This window comes from Sceloporus undulatus, chromosome 3, assembly GCF_019175285.1.
Source record: "Sceloporus undulatus isolate JIND9_A2432 ecotype Alabama chromosome 3, SceUnd_v1.1, whole genome shotgun sequence".
Taxonomy (NCBI): domain Eukaryota; kingdom Metazoa; phylum Chordata; class Lepidosauria; order Squamata; family Phrynosomatidae; genus Sceloporus; species Sceloporus undulatus.
The window spans coordinates 169,615,567-169,634,093 of record NC_056524.1 but is presented as its reverse complement, the minus strand read 5'-3'; the positions used below and the strand labels follow the sequence as shown (position 1 = coordinate 169,634,093).

Here is an 18,527-nt window from a genome sequence, read left to right as displayed (position 1 = left end):
TCTCAGCACCATCCCAAATATGCAAAAAAATATGGATATCTCAAATATGAGGAAAAATTAAACATCTTCACAGTGCTGTACAATGCTGTTTTGGAATGTGCCCCACCCTGGAACAGCCAACCCTTCCCTTCGAGAACTGCCCAAAAAGTACCTGGAAAAGATGCCATCTTCCCAAAATGATGGCTGCAAGCCATTCACAGAACCCATAAAATGGGATGGGATGGATTCCAGTCTCCAGAGTGTGCCCAACCCCATCATAAAAAATCCATACAGAAAGGATGTCATCGGACAGGAGAAATGCCACAGAATGTGACATCTTTGTTACTTAATTCAACTCTATAAGAATCTCATATTTCATGTTAAAATATATACTATTTCAAGCATTTATAAATACAAAAATATGTTAGGAAACCTCTGTTGAAAAGCCAAGATAAAATCCCTGTGGTTTGGAACATGATTTTGGTGGCCCTGAATAGGTGTGTGTAACATAAACAATCATCATCTCCACCACCACCATCGTCATTAGCCTTTATTGTGGTTAACAGACCATAAGGCAAATTAAAAAATAGTATATTAATGCAAAATAAGTCACATATAATAAGATAAATTATTTTAAATTTCTCAGTTTTCATAATTTGCAGAGCTTTCAAGATTCAGCTGTTCTTGGTACAGAATCTAACATGCTGAAATACAAACAAGTGATGTTCACATAGTCTTGGGTTGGCTCCAGCCCTTCTGAGAAGCCCGATCTTCAGTTACATTACCATAAGTATCTGATAATGATTTTGAGACAACAAGATACTGTTTCCATTTTTTCATATTAAACAGATGGAGGAAGGCAGCTAAGTTAGACATTAGTTTTTAAACTTTAGTTTTCTTACCTGATTTCTGAAAATCAAGGCCATAATTCCACCAGTTAGCTCAATAAGCAAACAAAATCCCAAGATGTACATGAACTGCAAAACAATTTCAAAAGTCAGACATAAAATTGAAAAATCCAAAATCCATTGTACTCATAAATTAACTTCCAAATAATTGGAGCAATTTTCAGAAGAGCTATAACTGAGACACACCATCTGAGTACACACTTCATATTTATTGGAGTATGCAGTGCCTAGGCAGCCCCTTCATGTCTTGAGGTGATTTTGCTTCTAATCTATTCAAAAAAGGGAAAGTACAGTTACAGAAAAGAAAAGGAAGAGTACAGGCCTGGATGCAGCACCACAGCTAAGCTTCATGACCCTCTTTATCCATATCCTCTTTCCCTCCAGAAAATTATAGTACCTTGATTCTACTTTAACTGCCATGGCTGCTGCCTTGGGAATCTTGGGCTGTCTAGTTTGCTGAGCCACTAGAACTCTCTAAGAATTCTAAATACAGTGGGCCCTTGGTATCCACTGAGGTTTGGGTCCAGGGTCCCCCATGGATAATAAAATCCATGGATGTTCAAATTCCACTATATACAGTGGGGTAGTAAAATGGTGTCCCTTATTTAAAATGGCAAAATTGAGGTTTGCCTATATATATATATATATATATATATATATCTTAAAAATTGATGCTCGAATCCGTGGAGTAAGAATCCATGGATACAGAAGGCCAACTGTACCTTTCCCTAAATTACAGATCCCAGGATTACATACAATGTTGCCATGACCATTAAAGTGCTGTAAATGTGTTGTATCTGTGCAGTGGGAACTGGGCCCCAGGTTTTAGAACCTCAAGATGTAGCACCAGCTGATGAAATAGTTCAGTGGCAATAGTGGCAACAGAAGGGAAGTGGAGACATGTTGCTGTTACTTTTAGACAGCCACAGCCAGCACTCTATAACTGCACTATTACTGAGTAGTGGGTTGACTAGGGCAAACATTTATTACTTAGCCAGAAGGCACCTCCATGTTGTTAGCTGAAGCAACCTCTGGCACTATCCACTGTTTTAACAGCAAAAGGCTCCTCTGCTATATGCTGCAATGCCATAGCATCTAGCAGTTTTGCTTACCACATCACCTCGCTGGGAAGATAACAAAAGAAAAAGAAAATAGTATGATTCCCCTGTCCCCAGCCTTTCTCTTGTATCGTCTCTTTTATCTGTTCATCTTTAATGTACTTGGCCAGTGCTGCTAATTTTGGTGATTTGTGTGGCATTAAAATAACCATAACTTTTCAATACATGCAGTAAACTTTTTTCCCGATTATGCCAACTTTCTGTTTCTCTCCCTCCTTCTCTTTCTCTCTCTGTCTCTCTGTCTCGGGGGAGAGAGGGAGGAGGAAGAAAACCCCAAATGAATAAGATCCATTATACCAGGAAATATACAACCAGGTATATACAGTATTTGTATGCTAGAGGAGCATACAAGCCAACCACTTTTCTTTTAAGGAAGGGAATGTCATAGAAACAGAAATTCTTTCATGTAATCTTAACTATATTTCCAAATTAAATCCACAGGCTGCAGAAGCTCATCAAAAAGTTATGCCGACTTAACATAAAAATTCATATCTTGTAAATTTTCTAACTGTAGTTTATTCCACATTCATTACTGTGACAGGTTTGACTGAAACATTGTGACTCATCTGAGGAGAAAGTATTATGCAGTATTTGAACTATCGCAGTTGTAAAAATCCCATCTTCCTGAAATACATACTAGAACCATTAGTATTCATTTTATATTTTCTTATTCAAGTACAACTTGTCTTCCTTTCATTCATTTGTTTCATTATCCTTGCAAGAGTGTTCATTTCTCATTCCAGATACTTCTTTGAATATAAACTGCATATTGACTGCTTGACTGTTAATAGAAAAAAAAATCTGATTGTTGGTTCCACCTTATGTAAAATCAAAGCATTACCTTAGATTAGTTTTCCTCTTCCAATCTAGCACCTTTCAGATGTTTTAGACCTGTTACAGACTGCCAAAATAAAGCTGCTTCGGGTCTCTTTGGAGGTATGCTATTTAAATGATGCATGGGTCCTAAGAGTCCGGAGGTTGTGCCAAAGCAACACTCCATTCCTAAGCACTGGAGTGCAGCTTTGGTGCAGCTTCCAGATTCCTAGGATGCATGCATCATTTAAATAGCATACCTGCAAAGAGAATCGAAGCAGCTTTATTTTGGCAGTCTGTAACAGGCCTTAGACTACAATTCCCATAAGCTCTATAGCAGATGTTCAAGAACGGTGGGAAATGCTAAAATATGTAACCTTAGATGCCTCTGCAGTGTAGAAATAATGCAGTCTGACATCACTTTAACTGCCATGGCTCCATTCTACAGAATCCTGGAATCTGTAGTTTTGTGGAGCACTAGCACTGTTTGGTAGGGAAGGCCAATGACATCATAAAACTACAAATCTCTGGATGCCACAGGATAAAGTACTTCAAGTGGTGTCAAACTGCATTATTTCTACTGTGCAGATGCACCTTACTTCTAGTGGGTGATATCTGCCGACGTTGCAATTTGCAAAAGTATGGTTCCTCCCTCCCATGTAGTGCTCTCACATCCCAAAAACCAGAGAGCTCTCAAGTGGAGGAGAGGGGATGTAATATTTCATCATGCTGGCACTGCAAAAGCCACCAAGTTTGGGAAGAATGCTGTAGAGCAAAGACTCTTTCTTAGCAAGGAATTACTGTATACACTTGACTATAAATCGACCTCATGTGTAAGTCAAGGGTAGGTTTTAGTGCCAAAACTATGGATTTTGTATACCCTTGCCTTTTACCAGGGGATAGTACCCTTTTTAAAAAAGAAGTGGGTAATATTCTAGAACATGGCCACATAGCCCGAAAAAACCACAAAAAAACTAGAAGTGGGTAAGTGGATCCAGTTTTTTGGGGTCAATTTTTTGACTAAAATTTCTAGACTTATACATGAGTAAATACAGTACATGTTTTTATTATGGGTTATTGTAAGTGCTGCCATGTAGATAAACAAGATTCCAACAAAGAAGCTGTGAAACAATCCTACCTGTCCTTGCTTGGCTAACATGAAGCCAATTAATCAACATACATTTGTGCATGGAAATATCATGCAGACCCTAGCTTTTAATATCAAGCTATGCAACTAAATTACGTTAAATATAACATTTGAAATGTCTAAATCTTTTATTTAACCAGGTGGTGTTGTTTTTTTTTATTTGTATCTGACTATTCTCTAAAACCATGATACAAATTGCTCTAAGCTAAGCAAAGGCAACATTGGGCCTGAACTTTGGAGGAATGCTGTTTAAATGATGCATGCGTCCTAAAAGGCCAGAAGCCACGCCAAAGCAACGTCCCACTCCTAAGGACTAGAATGCAGCTTTGGCACAGCTTCTGGCCTCTTAAGATGCAGGTGTCATTTAAACAGCATACCTCTAAAGTGACCCAAAGCAGCTTTATTTTGGCCTGTCTTTTCAGGCCCATTATTAGATGTGGTGAACTGACAACCCCATATTCACTGGGTTAAATAATTAGTTTCTCTCTGATATTTATCACAGAAGGAAATTACTGACTGAGCTGTCTCAAAATTGTTTACAGAATAAGAAACATAACACTCTTATAAGCATGACGTTACAAGCAGTTACACAAGTCTACTTATATAAAAGTACTTACAGCTTGAAGGAGGGATAAGTTGTCCCTTAAGGATGCCAGCACACCCACAAAGGAGACCAGGAACATAACAATGCCCAGGAGTATTAGAATAATTGCTGGGGCTAAAAAGGCACTTTCAAGGGTTTTGTATTTCTGTCTTTCAACTTCGGCATAAATACCAACAGCGAGAACAAATGCTCCTAACAACTGTAACAGAAAAAAAAGAGAGACTGTTGTGTGCTGGTCTTATTATAATCACACCCACACCCACACACACAACTGTATTTGAACCTCAAGTTACTAAAAAGAGAAACATATTGCTGTACATTTCACAGAGCAGCTACAGAATTCTAATAGGTAGCATTGACAAAAAAAAAATGGAAACAACTTCTTGACCTGTTTTATTGCTGAATAATAATAATAGCACAAAAAGTGAGATTCTGTGGAATCTACTGAAGGACTGGCAGGTATTTGGACTACAGTGGGCCCCTGGTACCCACTGGGGTTTGGTTCCAGGATCCCCCATGGATACCAAAATCTATGGGTGTTCAAGTCCCATTAAATACAATGGCATAGTAAAATGCCATCTCTTATATAAAATGGCAAAAATCAAGGTTTGATTTTTGGAATTTTTGTTTTTTGGAATATTTTCAATATGAATGAATGCTTGAATCCATGGAGAAAAAAATCTGTGAATATAGAGGATTGACTGTATTTGACACAACAGTCTCTCAGTTTCTGCCAAGAAGGACATAGAAGGGGATGAGCTTCAGTAGTTCTTTTAGTAGGCAATTGCTTTCCACAAATCCCCATTTAAAGGGGATCAAGTAAACTGAGTTACTCATGAGTAACAAGAGGGTTGGGTGGGGAAATAGCCTTATATATTATTTTAAGTAATATTTTAAAATTACCAATTTGTAAATTGCTATTGACAGAGACATGCTGCTGAGCTAAATACATCCTGGAATTTCTTAGGATCTTAGGTAAACTAATAAAAAAATAAACATACACTTTGAAACTGTTGTATTCTAAGCAACATGCATTCGCTTTAGGGGAGGGGAAATAACATTCATTTTGCCACAAAACCAACTTCATTTACTATGAAAATACATAAATAATTTCAATCCTGATCAAACAAGCTTATAACTTATAATATTTTATTGTAAAAGGATGAAACTATCATTCTGTCACATAATGTAGAAGGTACAAGGAGACTGAAAGATACCCGAGAATATTTGGTTTCTTATACAACAGTGACATACAACAAATTTGCAAATCAGCCAAAGAGCATTTGCAAGCATATTACACCAGAAAGGATGCTGTAGAAATCAGAATCTCTAGAGTCTCTTTATCTTTAAAAATAAATAAATAAACACGATATGACAAAGTTAAATATTTGAGATTACCCGGCCTTCCTCCACAAAGCATTTACAGCCTTGAATTTTCAGATTATGAAGACTAACTTTATGGAAAGCAGATACAGATTGAATCTCCCTTATCCAAAATACTTGGGACAAGATGTATACTGGATTTCAGGTTGTTTTTTTAAATTTCAAAATGTTGCATCTGCATATCCATACATAATGAGATATCTTGGAGATGGGACCCAAGTCTGAACACAAATTTAGGTTTCATATGTACCTTATATACATAGCCTGAAGGTAATTTTTGCACACAATAGGTTAAATAATGTTGTGCGGGAAGCAAAGTTAGTATACACTGAACCATCAGAAAGCAAAGATGTCACTATATCAGCCACTCATGAAAAAAGGCTTGAATTTTGAAATGTTTCAGATTTTGGAATGCTAGATAAGAGAGGCTCAACCTGTATCATATGCCCTAAGAATATCTGTGGAAGCCAAATGGTTGAGGACAGAGTACATTACATATTACATTGCAAGCAATATCAAATCCCAAGAGGAAAATACTTTGTAAGTTGTTTAGATCCTATAGCTAATTTTAATGTCAGGGATAAAATTATATGCTTGATCTTTAGTTCAATTATGTCTGTCTGTGTTAATGTATCTAGACTTGCAATGAAAGCAGCATAATCCAGAACTGCCTATGAGAACAACTGAGTAATTGTTTTAATAAAAAAAAATGTAGACTCTGCAATTATATTTGGAAACACTGTATTTGTACATTGTATTTCTGTATTTCATATTCTATTTGTATATTGTTAATATTATATTTTGGATATTTTGAGATATCTTCTAAGAATTTTTTTTTAATTTTGTGAGTTTATCTTTCACTGTTTATTATTTATTTTTCTTTTAGTTATAACTTATATCTGATTACCTAATAAGAAAACCAAAAAAGGAGGAAGAAGGTGTTTGACAGTGGAACACTAGCCTCTCCTTTTGCTAGAGGTATTTAAACAGAAGCTTGGTGGCCATGTCTCAGGGAAGATGTCACTGCATCCAATACCACAAATCCAGCATCCAATGGGGTTTCTCTCACAGACTTCACTGAGGCCCTGTCTGAACCGGCCAATTAAACCAGCCACCCCTTGTCCTCTTGGAGGTGAGTCCAAACTATGCAGGGCCCAAACCTCCAGTCTAGACAGACTAGACAATGTCTGGCCCGTTAAGCCCCAAACCCAAGGTATGCCCCTCTTGAAATGTATTTTTAAAACTCTGATTGTTCTGGATCTTTCCTGAAGATCTGGACTTCTCCCTTGGCAGCTGTTTGAAACATGTTCCATTGTGCTACAACATGTGGCCACCACTGCTGTACATCACCCATGATGAGGAGCCCAGCCATGTGAGTAACGCTTGGTATCTTGTTCTGACCTCAGAGCAAGTGATGTGAAGCACTGAGCCAGCAGACGTGGCAGGCAGTGGAACATGCATGCAAACAGGCACCTGGGAGTGGAAAAGAGGACCTGAGATAATAGGTGTTGATTGGGCCAGCTCCGGGACCAGAATACTCTGGGCAGCCTCCAGAGTATCTTGACCAGTGCAGACATCACCTCAGTCAGTGGCATCACTAGAGGATGCGGACAGCACCAGGTGACACCCCACAGGGGGTGTACACCCAGTCGCATGGTACGCAGGTGGGGCTGGCATAGCTGCTGTGTGTCATGACCCTTTCTCACTTACCCAACAACCAAGCGATAGCCCAAATGGCCCTCCAGAAGCTGTGCCCCCCCCCCCCCCCAAGCAATGAGCTCTGCTGGGGGGTAACAGTGCCTTTTGCTTGGAGTCCAGCTGCTTGGAGGAACAGCTGCGCTGAATCCCAAACAGCCCAACAACTAGGAGGCCACAACACCGGGAAGTGCCTTTCATTTGGGGTCCAACACAGCTGCTCCCCTGAGCAACTGCAGCAGATCCCAAATGGCCATTCAGAGGCTGCAGCACCACCATTCCCCAGCAGCAGTCTTGTCAGGAGTAGTGGGCCGGCAAGAAAGGTATCAGGAGGAAGGAGGGCTGCTGGGCAGCCCACTGCCCCCTCCCCCAGCCTTCCTGTTGTCCCCTTCCTGCACCGGGTGACACCAACCACAGGGATGTCGCTGGCCTTTGTGAACTGTTTTTACAAGGTTGTGATCATTTGCAGTGGGCTAAAATGAGCCCATAATGAGTACTTTGCTAAAAAAAAAATTAAAAAGAGGGGATTCCTTGGGTGAGTAATGGAGAAAGGAAAGGTGAGCAGAAGAGGCTACTCCTTGCACTCTGTTTTGTTGTTGCCTCCTTGAGAGGCAACAGCAAAGGTGAGGAAAGAAATTAAAACAAACATGTATGAGAAGATGTCTTAGAAAATGTGCCTGTGAGTGTCTGGGTTGCAAGCTCTTCAAGAAGTTCAGTCTTTTCCACTAGAATGACTTGCCCCTTTTCATTACCTGGCTGTAGAGTCCAGGAGCCACACTAGAAGGACTTACAGGGGAAGTTATGTCAGGGAACATCTACAGTACAGCCAAGACCTAATAATTCTTTTTTTTTTTCCAACCTCGGCCCAGGTTTCCTAACATGATCTTAAGTAGCTCAAATATATGTAAGTACTTGTCAGACTACTCACTGCCTAGTTAATTAGTAACGGAATACAATAAAATGACAGGGTTGTTCCAAAGAAAACTGAAAGTCCTCCAGTGTTTGCTCAGGAGAGAAATGAAATATGACTTTCAGGAAATAAGGGGACGTTCAACAGCATTCCACCAAACTTTTTCGCCTATGTTTGCACTAGCAAACAAACAAAACCATCTTACCCAGCGAAGGCCATAGATCCGAAAACTAAAAATAAATCAGCTACTGAGGATAAGAGATAGCGTGTCACTGAGCGCAAATGATTCCTAGAAGCATCATCAGTCCTAAACAAGGTGTCAACTATGCTGACAGACAGATACATGTGCACAAGATTCTCAGTTCTGAAGGAAACTCTCCCGTGTGTGGTTTTTGTGTACTTCAAGTCATTTCTGACTTATGGCACCCTAAGATGACCTTATCATGAGTTTTCTTCGCAGAATTTGTTCAGGGAGTTTAACTTTGCCATTCTATGAGGCTGAGAGGTGTGACTTGCCCACCGTCACCAGTGAGTTTTCATGCTGAGTAAGATTCAACTGTGGTCTCCCAGTTATTTATTACTTCACACCCATGCCGGCTATGTGAATGGGCCTTCAGGTCATCTGTGACACCATGAATTTCATAGGTTTTTCTTAGAGGAAATATTAGAGGTGGCTTTGAAATATGCACCTGGCACTAATTGTGGTCTTCCATCCAAGTACTGATCGGGTTGAACCTGTTTAGCTTCCAAGTGCAGATGGGATCTGGGACTTTAAAGTATTTAGGCCAGTGGAACACTAAAGAGATTACATATGAATAATTTGAATGAAGGCTAGTGGGAAAATACATTCATCCCCCATCTACAAAGAAATCAACCCTCCCAAAATAAGGCGCGGTGTTTACCACCCTCTCTTTCTCCTGATAGCAAGAATTCACAGCTCTTTGCAGTACAGACTTAGGCTCCAGCTTCTGTGAAACCACAATCACAGAATAAACACCTCCTTGGGCTGGACCATGCCTCTTCTGATACGAATTTATTTACATCTCCACCAGCTAAAAGACCTACTGCATTTCTTGTTTTACACTGTCCAGCTTCCCCTTATCATGTTTCTCACATTCTAAGTTTCTGTTTAGGTATTATGCCACTTCAGACTTTCCTTTCAGATCTGTCTCAACATAGGATTTTCACTGTAAAACACACTCAGAAGTGGTTTACCAGTGATTCCTTCTGCATAGTACTAACAAGAGTTATCTAAGTGACACAGCCACTGTATCTGAGGAGTCCTTACCAATGTCACTCTCCGCCGCTGCTGCTGCGCTGCTGCTGCTGCCGCCACTAGCTAGATGTCTGACATAATTTGTGTGACTCCACAGCAAAGGCCTGTCTGACATGGGAGTCCTACCAGTGCACGCTACCAGCAGAATAAGCTTGCCTCTCAGGGCTTTCAATCCCACCAAAACAAGCAAAAACAAGACATAAACACAATTTCAGAATTTCTCCTCCCATTGACAGGGATCTTAAAATGATGCCCAGTTCTCCTTCAGTTATTGCTGGTGCCCTGTTCCCCTCAACACAGAGCTGCATGTAATAATTGAGGCTTCCTGAATACAGTGTGTGCAGATCCATGCTTTAAAATCCTATCTGCAGCACCTATCTTCTTTCCACTTATTTTTAACCCCACACTATATATCTAACGATGAAGATAAAAAGTAAAGTAACTGGGGGGGGTTATTAAAAATTCTGTTGTTCCAAGCTAGTAAACCACTTGAACTCATATAAAATAATTAAAACTGGGTGTGTACCCTAAAAATCCTTGGGCCAGTGTAAATCAAACAAATATATATCAGGGATTCTCTCCTACATGATAGGCCAGAATTATATCTGGCCTAATGCTTTGTTTCATGCAAGTCGCTTTCAGCCAGCTGGGGCCATTCCAAAATTGCCAGTATATATAGAAATGAATAAGGAATTGGTGGTGTGCATTCAGGATAAATTTTGGACTGCGTCAAACAGCATATCACGATAGAGAACATGTTTAGGGAAAGGACCATAGCTCCTGGAAGAGTTCATCTTTACAGGCAGAATGCCCCAGATTCAATTCCGGCAGGGCTCAAAGACCTCTGGCTAAAATTTCCACTGTCTGTTGCTTGTAATACTGAAGTCTGAGGGCAAGGAACTCTTATTAAAAATAAATTGTAAGCTGCCCTGAGAGCCATTAAGGCTGAAGGGCGGGATATAAATACCTAAATAAATAATATGATTGGCTATAAAACAGTTTCCTATGTGAATGCCTAGGCAATTCCTTATTCTTGAAAAGCTTGAGTCACTATCTGCTTAAGTACATGTTTTTGCCCACAGAAATGTTCATGCAGCTTGTATTTCTTCATGGGGAATTTTTTATTTTATGTTTTAATTTTTTTTCTACACATCCAGAAAAGAAAAATCATTATCAGGAATGTAAAGTGGTGTTGTGCTTTGAGCCTTTGGACGAAACTGTGCGAACAGGGTTCAAATCCCTGCTTGCCATGAACCCATTAGGTGATCTTGGGCAGACCATCTCTCAGCCTCAGAGAAACGCAAAGGCAAATCCCTCGATTCTGAACAAATCTTGCTAAGAAAACCCCATGATAGAAGCTTAGTATTGCCATAGGTTAGAATCAACCTGGAACCACACTAAACAATGTAAAAATATTGTTAGTGAATAAATAATAAGTCAGTCTCCTGGTCATTGAAATATACATTGAAAGTACACTAAGTTTATTGTGTGCTACAAAACCACATACACGTTATCCATGCATGTTTTCTTTAGTTTCTTTATCCTGCAGCTTTATGTGAACAAGGAAGTGGGAACAAGAACAACAATAAAGAACTAGGAAAAACCAGGAACCAGTGTCAGCATAGTAATGAAATATAAGTCAGCATTCTCACACATGTTAGATCAATCTGGTCACACCAACATTAGGGTTTTCCAATAAGAAGAAGAAAAAAATAATCCCTCCCCCTGGTATTTCAGTTCAGGTCCCTGGCTCTGAAGATTGCAAGGTGAGAGAAATGTAGGAGTGATTCAAAAAGAATGGGCAGGTAAAGTTGTTATTTGTTTTTTCGCCATTCTTTTTAATCACCCTGTATAACCTTCAGACAATATTATTCAAGGACTACTGAAACCAGCTTCCAAAGTGCTAAACTGTTTCAGCTAAGCTGGAGACCCTGAAAACAAGTTACACAAAACCACTTCCAAGGGCCCCTCCCACTTGCATTTAAACTGGTTTGCGAGTCGCATTGACACCGAGTTGCTGAATCGATTCAGGCTGATGCGTAGTTCCCACTGTGGAAGCGATTATTTCATTATTCCATGCATTCGTGTCTTTTTTTTTCTTTCTTTTTTTTACACTATTGTCGTTCCCACTAGAAAAGGATTCTCAATATCAGGCGTGATATTTGGTTCTGGTACTTTTTTTTTTAAAAAAAGTTATCCTATGATGCACATGGGCTCTTTCCAGTGATGCAAGCACTCAGGGGTGTGGCCACGTGCTCCGCTGTCTCTATGTCCATGGCCCTCTATGTGTGTACGTGTGGTAAGTGCACACACTCTCTCTCTACATTCCCTTAGTGCCTGGAAGGGCTGCTAGAATCAGACAATTTTATTTCTATGCGCAATAGATGATCCAGTCGGAACACACACACACACACTTCCTCTCCACTTTCCTCAGTCCATGGATGCATCCCAGGGGAGAGTCCTCCATGACACCCATGGATCCATGTATCCTCGGGGAGAATTCTGGCCATGGCACCCATGATCCTCCTGGAACCCACACAAACGCAACAGTTTGCAGTATTGAAAAATAATAATAATAATAATAATAATAATAATACCCATACTGCATCATGCCCCCCACAGCCCCACAGCATTGCGGGGGGGGATGGCAGATTTCCCAAAACTTGGGACAGGATGATTCATCCCTCCGCCAATTCTCTTCCATCGTCCCTCCCCTCCATTATGATGTGATTGTATCTGAACTGTCATCCCCATTTGTTGAACTGCTTTCAAATTGTTCTTTTCAAAAGAACCACTAATTGATCTGTCTTCAAAAAAGTGATTCTTTGCATTTGCCTTGCTTCACCTTGATTCTCCATGATTCAAACCGAACGCAGTCGGCTCTGAAATCATTTCCAGTGTGAACAGAGGCACAATAAACCGATCAGCAAATTGGTTTAAATCATGTGGGAATAAGCCCCAAATGCCTTTTTTTTTGGCATGAGTGAAAAGTAGACGATAACGATCTCTGTCCCAATGCGGAAGAATTACTCTAGTAAAAAGAATCTTATGCAGTGATCCTTGTAATTAGACAGAGAGAATACAAATTACAACTTTTTCAGATCACTTTTTCTAAGCACTCTTAACAATATCCACCCGTGCGTCATCATGGGCACCCGTTGGACGGGCCCGCCACCAAGATGGAACATAGGTGGGAAGTTAGGGTGTGCACATGTAAACCACTCAGCCCAATCTAGCCCTACTTTCAGGCCCAGGCAAGCACAAAGTGTCGGTCTGTTTAGGCCAAAGTCAGGATCCAACCCATTTTAAATAACGTCACATTGCCACAAATAGCGCCTGTCTTACAGCAGCAAAGTAGGAGTGAAAAATAAGGACACACACACCATAACTGGGCACTAATTTAAAAGATGTATTCCCTCCAATATGTGAGAAAAGCAGGGTTCCTCCTCATCCTACAATGGCTCCTGCCTTTACAGTGAGCCCTTCTACTAAAAATCTGTTGTCCAATCAATCAAAACAGTTTATACACCCATCTATGATTCTATGATTGCATCTGTTAACAATACCATATAAAGGTGAATACAGTCATAACAACGATGCTACATTACCAGTGAATTTTAATTGGTTCTTCTAGTTTCATAACCCCAGTGGCCATTTCAGCTCACTTCATAAAACAAAGCAAAACAAAACAAAGGTGCCAGAGCCATTGATTCCTAATCTTTCAACCTATTCAGCTTACTCACTGCTGAACCAGTTCAATATTGCCCAATGAAAGCCACAAACTACACCCTTAAGACAAATGCAACTTCCAACAAACACATTATGAGCAAGGAAGAATCTTCATATGTTTAGAGGTTGAAGGGTTACCAAGCAGGAAATTTCTCATTTCACTTCTTAAACTTCTTTCTAGTGGAAATTCACAAGTCTACTCTATGGTCCCAGAGTTTAGAAGTAAAATGTACTTTCTTTCAATCTTTGTTTTTGTGGAATTAATTGCTGAGGAAGGAGAATAGGGGAAGGGATAGTTATGCTTTATCTTATGCTTTACAATTTAATTAATAAATAAATAACAAATAATAAAGTATTAATATTGTTTTAAAGAAAAAGTAATATGCTACAACTATGAATAATATACACCTCTGTCATGTCTCTCCACACTCACCTTTTTAAAATAAGCTAAACACTCCTAAATAATGTAACCTTTCCTCATGAGGAAATGCTTCCCTTCATCATTTTAGTTTTCCTTTAATGCACTTTTCCTCACTGCAATATTCTTTTTCCTGGTCAACAACTTTATCAGTACACAGTACTCCAAGTGTATTTGCTGTCTTGAGTTTTTATATGGGCAGTAATTTTATTCAATTTTAAATACATAACTTTAAAAGTAAAATAATTCTAAGTAATTTCTTATTCATTTTACAATTTGGAACCATTACTCAAAACGGTACCACATTATTTGGTACAGTACTTGTTACATTTTATGGGTTATTTATTCTCATTGCAAAGATTCATGTGACATTTTGTTTGAGGCATATTTTGTTAAATATCACTTTGTTTCTTAAGGACTGCTGCCACACTGCAGAAATAAAGCAGTTTGACACCACTTTAACTGCCATGACTCAGTGCTGTGGAATTCTGGAATTTGTAGTTTTGTGTAGTTTTGTTAATTTTGGCGTTTAGTGCGATCTCAGTGAAGATTTTCACACACATCTCGATTAAACAGGACTTTTCCTGGCAATAACCAGGTAACCCTAGCAATAACCATTGTTTTGTCGCACGGCTTCAACGTAAACTGAAAGCCACATATAGTGCACCCACGTATGGCGTGTGCACACTGTACATACTCCCTCCAATACCAGAGGTAGTATGCTCCTGTGTTCAATGTGGTCTTCCCACTGGCACACATGGTTGCCCACTGTGGCGAACATCATACTGGATGAACTAGATCACTGATATAATCCAGTATGGTTCTTGGTTCGGGTTGTTTTCATATCACTTAAAACACCATTCTCAGAGAAATCCAAGTAAAGAAATTTACAAAGGGATCAAAACACATTTCAAAAGAGACAAATGGCAAGGGAGAAATGTAAATCTGCCCTGGCATTTCATGCCTTTACCCTGTAAAGTTTATAGAAACAAGGATGGTCCCTGGTGTTCTTTAATGATTAATTTCATTTGCTCTGCTGATGCAAACTCTGGATTGATGCATGGGGTAGAACAAAGCTCAAGTCTAGGCTCAAGTTTATGAAAGCTCATGCAACCAAGTTTTCTCTTTTAGACTCAAAGGTGCTGCAATCTCCCTTTGCCTACTGATTTTCCAGACTAACACGGCTAGGTCTTTGAATTCTGCCTCCTATCCTCCACTGCTGTGTTCAGGTCCTGTAGATTCAGGCCCATGAGCTGCTTGAGACCATCCATCTGGCATATGGTCTTCCTCTTTTTCTTCCACCTTCTACCTTTCCTAGCATTATGGTGTCTTCTAACAATTCGTGCCTTGTCATAAACAGAGCAGGGCAGAAATCTCCCTGGAAGATGACGAAATTGAGCTCATCGTCAAATGTGGCCATGATGACAGCCTCAATTTCGTCATCTTCCAGGGAGATTTCACCCTTGATCTGTTCAAGGACCCATTTGTTTGTGTTTTTTGTCACAGTATTCTCAGCACTCTTCTCCAGCAGCATATCTCAATGAGTTGGTTTTCTTCCTATCTGCTTTCTTTATTGCCCGGTTCTCACATCCATACACGGCGATGGGGAATACAGTGCCTTGGGCGATCCTCGATTTAGTGCTCAGTTGTACAGTATATCTTTACACGTTAGGAAATTGCCTAGTTCTTCTATAGCTCCCCTTCCCAATTCTAATCCAATTTCTTGACTGCAGTCACCATTCTGTTTGACTTCACATTGAAATAATCAAAGTTTTCCCATTCCTTAGATCAAATATCAAAGGCTTTCTCGATTTCATCTATAGTTTTTTGTGGGTTTTTTGGGCTATGAGGCTATGTTCTAGAAGATTTTAGTCCTAATGTTTCGCCAGCAACTGTGGCTGGCATCTCTGAGAATGCCAGCATTCCCTGAAGATGCCAGCCAAGCTGCTGGCGAAACGTCAGGAATAAACTCTTCTAGAACATAGCCTCATAGCCCAAAAACCCCGCAAAAAAACTTTGATTATTTTGATTTCCTCAATTCAGTTCTTTAAATCCCTTGCTGGAATTTATGTAGTTCCTCTGTGGTCATTCTTTTTGTTTTCTTTATGTTCAGCAGTAAGCCTGCCTTTGCAATGTCTCCTTGTTTGTCTCCATGGAGTTTATCACATGGAGGACAATTGGAAGTATAAACAGTGATTAATGCATTATTTTCGCACAATTGCGCTAATGTTTTTCACACGACGTCATGTTCAAAATGTTATTATCCCATGAATAACCCGTTATTATCACGCAGTTGCGCTAATGGTTTTCACACAACATCATGTTCAAAGTGATATTATCCCGCGAATAACCCATTATTATTGTGCAATTGCTCTAATGGTTTTCCTCAATGTTGTGTTCAAAGTGATACTATCCTGTGAATAATCCGTTATCATTGCACAGTTGTGATAACGGTTTTCACACGACATCAAGGTGAAACGTAATTAAAGTATAATAATAAAATAAAGTAATAATAAAAGCTTTATTTTTACCCCGCCTCTCTGTCAGAAAGGCAATCGAGGCAGCTTACAATAAAAAGAATCCATACAATACCCAATTATGTGTTTGTTGGGATTTTAATGCCTATAATAAAATAATAATAATAATAATAATAATAATTTATCTTATTGTTTTAAAGGTGGGGGAGATTGGGTTGATATAATGTTTTTATTGTTTATTGTAATTTTATTCTGCAGCAATCCCTCCTTGATCCATAGGGAGAGGTGGGACATACAGTATAAATAAATTGTTGTTGTTGTTGTTGTTGTTACTCTCTCCCCTAAAACATCAATTAAACACATTAACCATTAAAACAATCCATTTTTAAAAAATATTTTTAAAGATACAGGGAAAATCCATGTTTCCAAATATTGTAAGTCCTTGAAAGAAAGGGATTTAGAAGACGAGACTATATATCAAACGTTCAGTCAGAGGCCCAAAACAGGCCGGACTGGTCCTTAGGACTGAGGGAAGTGGGTTCTTGTTTTCAACTCCCTACAAAACAACCAGGGCTTTCCAGAAAGACAGGCCAATGATGGTTTCTTCCTGGTTTGTGGCAAGAACTTTCCGGCTCTTTCTCTCTCTTTAGCGAAGCCGCCTAAACAGCAGCCACCTGTCTGCGGTCCCACCAGTTTGGGAAGTTCAGGGAGTCCAGCATCCACACTGGAGAAATAACCCGCTTTGGCACTGCTTTAACTCTTTGTCTGGCTCTTTGCTATGGAATTCTGGGAGGTGGAGTTTGCTGTGGGGCCCAGAGCAGAACAACAACAACAACAATAACAACAGCTCCAAACACTCCTATGCAAAGGAGGAAAAAATTATGCTCAGAATGAAAGACCATTTTCGAATGCCTCCTGGGACAGAAGGCTGAAATGTAGGACGAGCCCCGGAAAAGGAGGACGCTTGGTCCCCCTGCCAGAGGTCCTCGCCGCAAAAGGAGGACAAGGCATGGCCAAATGGAGGGCGTTTAAGAGAAAAACAAATGGAGGGACGCAGCTAGAAAGGCTCCTATTAAAAGGTCAACCCAGATTTATAAATGGAGGGAGTTTTGGAATTCCCCCTGGAATACGTTACAAGGCTGGGATAAGGACGCGTCCTGGAAAAGGAGGACGCCTGCTACCCACCGCAAAATGGAGGGCATTCAATAATAATAATAATAATAATAATAATAATAATAATAATAATAGTAATAATAAATGTTATTTATTTATATCCCGCCTCTGCACTACAGGCAGCCGGGGCGGCTTACAACATTCAAAGTATCATATCCCCCCAGCCCTCCCTCGTCCCATTAAAATAGAATTAAACAGTTTGCGATATAAAACATATTAAAATAAGTGACAATTTAAAACCTGAAGGGACGTCGTGGCCAAAGGAACAGTCAAAAGGATGCTGTTTAAAAAGTGAATTCAGGGCTTCCCAAAGGGAGGGCGTTTCGGGACTCCGTTCCTGGGAGAGGAGGCTGGGGGTGATGGAGGACGGGGTCCGGGAAAAGGAGGACGCCCGGGAGGACTCACCCAAAAGACGGTGGAGTAAGTGATGAGGGCGAACTTGAGGCAGAGGTAGGGGAAGGCGGCGCAGTAGCGGACCTGCTGCCCCCCGGAGCCTCCGGCCGCCGGCGCCATCCTCCTCTCCCTCCAGGCCTCCCTCCTCCTCCTCCTCCTCCTCTTGGGCCAGGGCTCTCTGCCTTGCCTTCAGTTCTCTGGACACTCCCCAGATCCAGCCCCAGCGCCGCTGACACCTGCTGCACAGAGAGAGAGAGGGAGGGAGGGAGAGAGAGAGGCACCTCCTTGGCAGCCAGCCCCACAGAGACAGCCGCCCGGCGCCCCTCTCGGCCCCAGGACCAGCCTCTGGGGCCCAAAGGGGGACCAAATGATGGGGCAGGCTGGGGGCTGGCTATAAGGGTCCTCCACGCCAAGGAATGAAGGGCCACAGCACCAAAGCCCCCGCTGGATAGGTCAATTCATGCGCCTGGCTCAAAAGAGGGGGGGGGAGACCCTTTGACACCC

At 40.6% G+C, this 18,527-nt stretch overlaps 1 protein-coding gene across 1 annotated transcript in view; it reads right to left on the bottom strand.

Annotated features, from left to right (window-relative positions):
- TSPAN15 (tetraspanin 15) overlaps positions 1-18,214 on the bottom strand; it is a 39,642-nt gene extending 21,428 nt beyond the window's left edge. Inside the window, exons 1-3 of the mRNA XM_042456057.1 lie at positions 18,036-18,214; positions 4,583-4,768; positions 882-956 (exon numbers count right to left, since the gene is read on the bottom strand). Of these exons, the coding sequence (XP_042311991.1) occupies positions 882-956; positions 4,583-4,768; positions 18,036-18,143 (369 nt within the window). The 5' untranslated portion in view covers positions 18,144-18,214. The remainder of the gene's footprint in view (positions 1-881; positions 957-4,582; positions 4,769-18,035) is intronic.
- Positions 18,215-18,527: the final 313 nt, after the last annotated feature.